Raw genomic sequence first — 8,894 nt, 5'->3', positions numbered from 1 at the left:
GTCAGCCAGGCAAATGTTCTGGCAGCGATGGTCCCGGGAGTATGTGCTGGGCTTGCAAATAAGATGCAAGTGGCACCAGGAGCAACCCAACATCAAGGAAGGCGACCTCGTAATCGTTGCCGAGGACAACCTGCCCCCTTAACAGTGGCTCCTCGGAAGAGTGGTCGGAACAACCGCAGGGCAGGACGGAAGGGTCAGAGTGGTCGACCTAAGGACAAGCAGCGGAGCCACGTTCAGGAGGCCAATCCACAAGTTGGCGCTTCCAGGCCTTCAACGGGGCCGGTGTAGCACCATTTGGCTTATCATTTGTATTAGAATAATATAAGGATCGAATTTGATGAAGTCTAGTGTAAGTTAGGCTAGGGCAAAGCGGGAGCGCAATAAAAGCTCGCTCTCTCGCTCTTGGCGAATTCGCCCCGCTTTGCCATCGTAGGTACGATAGGCTTAAAAGAAATTGTTTGAATATAGAGAGTCGACAAAATCTGTTGAAAACGAACGCACGCACTTATTCTTTTTTCGTCGTAAAATACATTAATTTGCAGCCTCCCAAAGTTTCGGTATTTCATATTTAGAAAAACTATTCTAAAATGTCACCAACTTTAAATCCACGGCTTTTATTTTGCTTTGAATAAAAGCAATTACGTCATTAGATGTGAATTCAGGGGCCAGCCGTGAAACAAAAACTTGTCGTTTTAGTGAAACTCCCACCAGTGGTTTAGGCACCATAGGCCTAGTACCTGTTTATATTATTTGATTATAAAATACTGTAGCGCCATATGGCGTATGATCTGTTTTATAATGGTTCGAATTTGCCCCGCTTTACCACCGTAGGTAAGATAGGCTAAGAAGAAATTTTTTTGAACACATTGGGGAAAACGAAAAAATCTATTAAAACGAACGCACGCGCTTCTTTTTTTTCGTCGTAAAATACAATAATTTGCAGCCACCCAAGTTCTCGGTTTTTTCATATTGAGAAAAACTATTCTAAAGTTTCATGGCGCCCCCGGATGGACTCGCAAATTAAACGTATCAATAAAAAGTGGAAGGCAAAAGTGACAGTGACACGAGTGGAGAATAGATCAACAAATAAAATCTGTCATACCTGTCGATGGTCCCGCGGTGTTGCCTTTAACAGCACCAATTAAATCCGCTCTAGCAGTTAAGCTGTCGCAAGTTGCTGCCTCTGCTGCTGACCGCTGCAGGTACTGGCACTGGCACTGGCACTGGCTGGCGCTGGCGCTGTTTTATTTTATAAAGTACATCGGTCATAGCCTAGCACAATGTTGCCAAATAATCTTACCGCAGTATGTCCTCCTGCTTTAACCTCTCGACAGTAAAGTGAAGCTTAAAATTATGGCAGCACCTCGTGGTAGCCGAAAAATATGCCCGTTCATTCGTGGCTGGAAATTCACCTTCTATCGATATACATTAAATACTAGATCTAATACTAGCTCGCCTATCGCGGTCAACTAGCGACCGTCGACATCCCCGACCCCGTGAAGAACCGCTTCACTCAAATCCAAAACCGCAAGTTTGGAGACGGGACGCATCATAATCCGGGATTGGTCGCTGTCATTCACGCGCATACTAGCGCGTCTGATGACTCCATCGACTCCTTTGTAAACGGCTTCCACGATGCCCTTGCTCCACTCTCTTCGGGGCAAGGCTGGATCGCAGATGAAGACCATGTCACCCTGGCGAATCGGCTCCGTCCTCTGGCACCATTTCTCTCGGCGCACAAGTGTAGGCAGGTTCTCCAAGACCCACCTCTTTCAGAAACGGTCCCTCATTAGTCGCGCTATACGCCACTGCTTGCCTGTAGCGCACTCCTTGGGCAGCTCCAGATCGTCGCCAGGCGTGTCCGGCAGGTTAGCTACTCCTCTGAGCAGATCATTTGGCGTCAGGGGGGCTTCTTGTTCCGCATCCACCGGCAAGTGGGTGAGCGGACGCGAATTCACATTGTTCTCTGCTTCGATCAGAAAACTCACCAGTACGTGATCCCTCGGCGCTATCTCCTTCAATGTGTAGCGCAGAACCTTCTTCACGCACTGCACCATTCGTTCCCAGACTCCTCCTTCAGATGGATTCACTGGGCAATTGAAAACCCACTCGATGCCTCGGCCAGATAGCTCACTCTGAATCCTTTCTGATTCGAACACGTCGCCAAATCGTCTGGCTTCCCTGTCAGCTCCTATGAAGTTCTTGCCGTTGTCAGTGCGCAGTCTATGTACTGGGCCTCGACGGCAGACGAAGTTCCGTATCGCAATTATACAGGAATCAGTTGACAGGTCATGTGCCAACTCCAGATGTATCGCCCTGGTCGTCAGGCACGTGAAAAGGGCGACCCAGCGCTTCTCCGTGTGCCGCGATACTTTCACCAATAGTGGTCCAAAGTAATCCAGTCCGGTATTCTTAAGCGGCCAGCCATTGGCCTCCAGGCGATCCTTCGGCAGCGGTCCCATTATTGGCGGCGCTGCCCGCGCCCGATGCAACTTGCACACGTTGCATGCTGAGATCGTCATCCGTAGTACGCGTCTCAGCTTCGTAATCCAGAACCTTGTTCGGATCTCCGCAATCGTAGCATCCACGTTTTGATGCTTCATCTTGGCGTGGAAATGATGCACAATCATCTCCGTAAGACTGTACTTGTGTGACAGGACTATTGGCCTCCTCGCACTGTATGGCATACACAATGCGGCATCCACTCTGCCGTATGCTCGCAGAACTCCATGGCCATCTATGTATGGCGCCAGTCCTCGAATGTCGCTTCCACTGGCGACCGTCTTGCCGTCTTCTGTCGACCGCATCTCGTTCGGAAACGTCTCACGTTGTGCCTGTCTGACCAACAGATTCTCCGCGGGTTCACACTCTGCTGCAGTGAGGCCGTAGTTCTCAAGCGCGCTTCTTTGTCCACGGCACCAGCGCGTGAACCTTAGGACCCAGGCTGTAGTCCTGAGTAACCGACAGTAGCTTGAGAATCTCTGAAAGGAAATTAAAAAGTCATTCGCTGCCACCAACGAAAACTCACTTGGCATCTCCTCTTCGTCGTTATCATCCGGAACTCGTTCAAATCCGGCTTCAGGCTGCGGCCAGCTGCCCGCCGGCTGCCTCAAAAATGCTGGTCCGCCTAGCCAACGTGACTTCTGACTGAGGTCCACGCGGCATTGCGAACGCGTCGCATCATCCGCCGCATTGTCGGCTGTTGGTACCCATCTCCATTAGGCTACCTTCGTCGACTCAAAGATTTCTGCCACCCGATTGCCGACGAACTGCTTATATCGTTGGTGGGTGCTGCCGATCCATCTTAGCACCGTCTTTGAGTCCCTCTGTGTTCCCTCTTGACAGTGTCCATCAGCCTGGTTCCTAGAACTGCTGCCTGCAGCTCCAACCGTGGGATTGACATTGTTCTCATCGGCGCGCACTTCGTTTTGGCACATACGAAGCTCACCAGCACGTCGTCATACTCATAGGTGACCCTCCAGTAGGCCACTGCCGCGAATGCAGACTGACTTGCATCCACGAAGACGTGCATTTCTATAGCCCTCACGAGTCCACGCCCGAAGTAATGGCGAGGACATCGGAACTGTCCCACGGCGTCCATTTCCTTGCGCCAGTTCACAAAGGCCTTGTGTATCTCGTCCGGAAGTGGTTCATCCCACTGGATCTTCTGCCTCCAAATCTCTCGTAGCAGCACCTTCGCTGTTATCATAAGGCAACACAGGAATCCCAGGGGATCGAACGTGGACATGACCAAGCTCAAATTCTCTCTCTTGGTAGGGACTCGATCGCCGTTCAATACGCTGCGTGGAACTCGATGATACTTCACAGTGAACCTGAAATCGTCTGTGGCTGCCTGCCAACACATTCCGAGAATCTTCTGTTCAGCCTCATTCCATCCGACGCTCACGCTTCGTCCTGGTGGGCCCAATGCCGTCTCCACAATTGGTGAGCTGTATGAAAACTGGCACAGCTCAAATCCAGCGTTCGCATGTATCTCCTTCACTCGGGTAAATACGCTGATGGCTTCGCTCTCGGTAGCAAAGCTGTCCACATAGTCATCCACATAATGACATTCGATGATGGCCTTGACTGCTCTTGGCTCCGAATGTCGAGACTGTTCAGCATTCACAGTCTTCACGTAATGCGCAGCGCTTGGCGAGCAGGCTGCTCCAAAGGTCATTACGATCATCGTGTAGATGTCAGGATCTCTTCTGTCATCGCCATCTCTCCACAGAAACCGTTGGGAACATCTGTCTTCGGGTTGGATCAGGACCTGATGGAACATCTCCTTGATGTCGCCACAGACTCCAACAGCACCTTCTCTAAAATGAAAGAGCACAGCTGGTAAGGGTTTATAATGTTGATGCCCTTTGGCCAGCGCCGAATTTAGCGATGTTCCTCCAACTCTGGCTGCAGCGTCAAAAACCAGCCGAACCTTACCCGGCTTGTTCGGCTCGTTACCCTCGTTAGGCTCCAGACGTCGAGCGTATCCTTTAGACACGTAATCCTTATGATCCTGGTGTATTCCTGCGCGAACGACCCGTTGCGCTTCATCTTCTTCTCGACGTTGACCAACCGCTTGTACGCCATATCATAGCTCCGTGGCAGCACAATGTGGGATGTGATCACGGATAATGGAGTCCAGTTCACCAGTATAGTTTTTAAGAGGTTTGTGGAGCAGATGGGCGTACGGCATCAGTTCACGGCCCCGTACATTCCGCAGGAGAACCCGACGGAGCGAACTAACCGGACAGTGAAAACGATGATAGCTCAGTTCAGCGAAGGGAACCAGAGGAACTGGGATGAGAAATGGCCAGAGATAATGTTGGCCGTAAATTCAGGGGTGACCGAATCCACCGGGTACTCGCCGGCGTTTATTGTCCAAGAGAGAGAGCCAAGGCTACCAAAGGCTCTATACGATGAAGAAGTGCTTGGCACAGGACAGGGCACGCACACACCGGACGAGAACGCGGCCAAGTTGAGAGAATTATTTCAACTGGTGAGGCGGAATCTCGAAAGGGCGGCGCAGGACCAGGCGAGGTATTATAACCTGAGGAGGAGAGCATGGAAACCCACGATTGGAGACAAGGTATGGGCCCAGCAAAACCATCTATCCAACGCGGCCGGAGGGTTTGCTGCAAAACTGGCCCCGAAGTATGACGGTCCCTACACCATAATGGATTTCGTGTCCCCGGTCATCTGTAAATTGAGAAAGGACAACGAGAAACGGACGCGGACCGCCCATATAGGGGACCTGAGGCCACAGCCCGGTGAGGGAACCCCTAAAACAAGCCCTGGAACCGAAGCGTAGCCGACACACAAGGAGGGGCAACGGGCGAGGCATGCGGAGAAGGATGGACGGGGCACGAAAGACAGAGACTAGCGGCAGGGGCAGAAAGGAGAGTCTCAAGAGGATGCCACGCAGGACAAGCTCGTACAGGATACTCTTACAACTAAGGTTCAGTAAAACTAAGAACCACTCGTGTCACGCAGGACAGGAATCGTCCACAAGGGCAGGAACGGGCGGCCCAACTTAATGCCACGCAGGACAAGGCCACCCGGAATCCTCTTACAACTAAAATCGGCAAAGGCTGTAAAACTAAGCAGCAGACTGCGGCAGGCGGACGAATAAAGCCGGACCTACGGAAAGAAGGATAAGAGTTAGCTCATCAGCCAAAAGGAACTGGAACTGAGGGTAAAGAAGGTAGAAGATACACGGGTTACCACTATCCCAGGGGGGCGGGTTGCGTGGTGCGTCAACGGACGAGGTGGCACCCGAGAAGGGGGTTCCGATGATGAGCCGAAGTTCGGGTCCGAGTCCAGGGCATTGAAGCCAGCTGCTAACGTCGGGGGAGGCGGGACAAAAGCGGATGCCGCCCGTGCGCGGTCTACCGGCTGGGGAATTGGATGATCCCTGGGTCCGAGTCGCTGCACGGGGGTGACATCCGCGTCCAAGCCAATCCGGAGACGGGCGGAGCTGGCCCCAGGGGGCGGGCCGATGGTTGGCAGCACGGGCGAAAGGTCGGAGGACCTATTGATCACGGGCTGGGAGATCGGTCGGCACCCTGGACTGGGGCTCAAGGACGGGCTGGAAGAAAAGGCAAGGTGAGATGAGGAACCCAAGAACTCGGGAGGCTTACCAGATTCAAGGCGAAGCCAAACAACACGACGCCAGACCTGGAAGTAGAAAGGACCATTAAAAATCAAAAAAAAGAAAAAGGGGAAAAAAAGGGGAACCGAAGGAAAGCTAACAAAACCATGGGGCACCATAGGGTTAACGCGGCGAGAGGCGCGGATAACTTTCAAAATGGGAGCGAGCGAGAGAGCCAACTGGAAGGCAAGAGAGAGCCGTCCCACGGGCCCATGTAAAGCACCGTTACAAGGAACGGTGAGCACCGGCACGAGCCCTTATAAAGGAGGGAGCAGCGCACGATTAGGTCTTTTCAAAAAAAGTTGACCACGTGCAAAAGGGTAAAATGCAGCAGCACTTAATTAGATATCTAACGGAGCAGCGGAAGTGGATTCGCCGCGGGTATCATGCTGTTGGCGATACGCAAAGTCGGCGGCAGGCGTACCAAGCCGAACAAGACGAGCGAAGGGCGCGTAGGAGTAAGTCCCCGGAGCTACAGCTGTTGGCCTCACCGCTGGTGTCAACCGCGGGACCCATGGGACCGACGGTGTCCCCGGTGGTATCGCCGGGGTATACCGAGGCGGAGAGTGACCTGGAGTTGGTGAGCTGGGAGCCGGCACCACCGAGAAAACGCGCACGCGAGGCGAAGGGCGAGGAGGCCCGCACCAGCAAGCGCAAGGAGCCCCGCACCATCAAGCGCGAGGAGGCCCGCACCAGCAGACGCGAGGAGCCCCGCACCAGCAAGCGCGAGGAGCCCCGCACCAGCAAGCACGAGGAGCCCCACACCAGCAAGCGCGAGGAGCCCCGCACCAGCAAGCGCGAGGAGCCCCGCACCAGCAAGCACGAGAAGCCCCGCACCAGCAAGCGCGAGGAGCCCCGGACCAGCAAGCACGAGAAGCCCCACACCAGCAAGCGCGAGGAGCCCCGCACCAGCAAGCGCGAGGGGTCCCACCCCAGCAGCCGCGAGAATCCCCACGTCAGCAAGCGCGAGGAGCGGTCGGAGGGAGGAAGCAGGGGGCGCACGGAGACGCGGAGGGAGGAGCCCAGAGAGGGGCGGCCATCGAAGCGGCGTCCACGCGTTCGACGCGTACGGCCAAGGGAGAGGAGTCGTCGGCACGCACCAGGGGAAGGTCGACAACGCGGCGAGGGGACCAGCGGCCGACAAACCCACAGGAGGCACGGACACGGTCGGCGCAGGCCGAAAACGAGGTCGAGGAGCCGCAGCCAACGCAGGCCGAAAACGCGGTCGAGGAGCCGCAGTCGACGCAGGCCGACATCACGGCAAACAACGCGGCCGCTGAGGCGCGACGCCTCGCGGAATGGCACCGGCGGATCGCGCTGGCCGCGGCGAAGGAGGAGCTGAGGCAACGGCGTGTACGCCCTGGCGCTGGCCAACAGGCTGAAGGCCACGCAGGAGGCCGAAAAGGCGGCTCAAGAAGCGGAGGCGGAGCGCCACAAGCGAGACGTCGCGCACCAGTGGCGGTGTGCTCTCCGGTGCAACGCGGCGGAGCAGAGGGAGATGGCGCGTCTGCGTGCGGAGACGGAGGAGGCAAGGGCGACGCGGACGGAGAGCGCGGCAGACGGGCACGCGGTGATCTCCAGCGATGAGGAGGAGGCGGAGTGCCCACCAGCGCCGAAGGCGGCTCGAGTCCAGTCGCCCGAAGAAGAGTGGCAGGAGAGGCTACGACAAGCCAAGGAAGGGCTCTGGCAACCACCCCCTGAACACGTCGAGTCCGAGGAGGAGCCGCGGCCGCAGGCCCCACCGTCACCGGGGGCAGAGGAAGAGCTGTTCCAGCGTCGGCCGCCGGCTGACAACGCGCCCGGCCAACAGGAGCAACAGCAGCAGCAGCAGCGGCAACAGCAGCAGCAGCAGCGGCAACAGCAGCAGAAGCAGCATCAGCAGCAGCAGCAGCACTGGCACGGTCCCCTCGGGCGCCTCCTCGGGCACCACTTCGGCTGTGGGTGCTACCGCTGGGCCTGTTGGCTCCTGTGGCCGGGCTCGACGGCGAGACGGAGGGAACGGCGAACACAACGACATCACTGACGGCGGAAGGCCCAGCGGCGGCACCCAAAGTCGAGGTGACGACCGACGGCGACGCGAAGAGGCCGGCGAAGGCGACGATGCCCGACGCGACACAGGGGGCGGCGGCAGCGGATGACGGCGCGAAGGCAACGGCGGAAGCAAGGAAGGACACGCTCGCGGAATAACGCTCACCTGAGCCATAGGAGCGAGGTCCCTGGCAATGGCCGGAACCCGGCCAGAGCGAGCGGCCAAAGCTAGGCCGACAGGCGTCGTGCCCAGGGGAGCGGGCAGAGGCGCGCCGGCCGACGAGGTCGGCGGACAACTCGCGGTGGCGGCCCGTCAAACGCGAGGAGTGGTCGGCCGTCGTCACGCGCTCTCTCGCGCGGATGAAGCCAACTGCGAGGAGGGTGAAGCGCCTGGTCAACGACGGTGGCGTCCGGTACCGGCTATCGGTGTCCACCGATCGGCAGGAAGTATTCCGGGCAACGTACTGAGGAGAAGAGAAGAGGAATGATGAAAAAAAATTGAACTGAAAACAAAAGCGAATAAAAAAAGGAAAAAAAAAATATTTTAAAGAAGAACAGGGTATTTACCTTTCAGCAGAAGAACAGAGGGGCATCGCTAGAAATGATCGGTAAAGCATGAATGAAGGCGGCGGAAGGCGTGAAAGAGAGAGGAAAACTCACCCGAAGCATCCAGAGGGCCGGCGGAAGGCCTGCGCACCAGCGAAGGGCAGTAAGA

The 8,894-nt window shown here is 56.1% G+C and overlaps 2 protein-coding genes across 2 annotated transcripts; one reads left to right on the top strand and one right to left on the bottom strand.

Moving 5' to 3' along the window:
• Window positions 1–1,241: 1,241 nt before the first annotated feature.
• LOC117186505 lies at window positions 1,242–8,422 on the bottom strand. Its single transcript, XM_033387386.1, has 5 exons — window positions 8,346–8,422; window positions 6,141–6,177; window positions 4,441–6,088; window positions 3,029–4,322; window positions 1,242–2,952 (listed from the first exon to the last, which is right to left on the bottom strand). Exon 5 carries the CDS (start codon window positions 2,805–2,807, stop codon window positions 1,773–1,775), a length of 1,035 nt encoding a protein of 344 aa, XP_033243277.1. The 5' UTR covers window positions 2,808–2,952; window positions 3,029–4,322; window positions 4,441–6,088; window positions 6,141–6,177; window positions 8,346–8,422; the 3' UTR covers window positions 1,242–1,772.
• LOC117186091 (serine/arginine repetitive matrix protein 2-like) lies at window positions 6,477–7,493 on the top strand. The gene has a single exon (XM_033386190.1). The coding sequence runs from the start codon at window positions 6,477–6,479 to the stop codon at window positions 7,491–7,493; it is 1,017 nt and encodes a 338-aa protein (XP_033242081.1).
• Window positions 8,423–8,894: the final 472 nt, after the last annotated feature.

This window comes from Drosophila miranda, chromosome XR (assembly GCF_003369915.1).
Source record: "Drosophila miranda strain MSH22 chromosome XR, D.miranda_PacBio2.1, whole genome shotgun sequence".
Classification (NCBI taxonomy): Eukaryota; Metazoa; Arthropoda; class Insecta; order Diptera; family Drosophilidae; genus Drosophila; species Drosophila miranda.
Note: the sequence above shows the minus strand (reverse complement) of the source record. Positions and strands in the feature narration are given on the sequence as shown.

Bases quoted from the DNA above. Each gene is read 5' to 3' on its own strand.
- LOC117186505 (XM_033387386.1), bottom strand. From the start codon at position 2,807: ATGCGGTCGACAGAAGACGGCAAGACGGTCGCCAGTGGAAGCGACATT.
- LOC117186091 (XM_033386190.1), top strand. From the start codon at position 6,477: ATGCAGCAGCACTTAATTAGATATCTAACGGAGCAGCGGAAGTGGATT.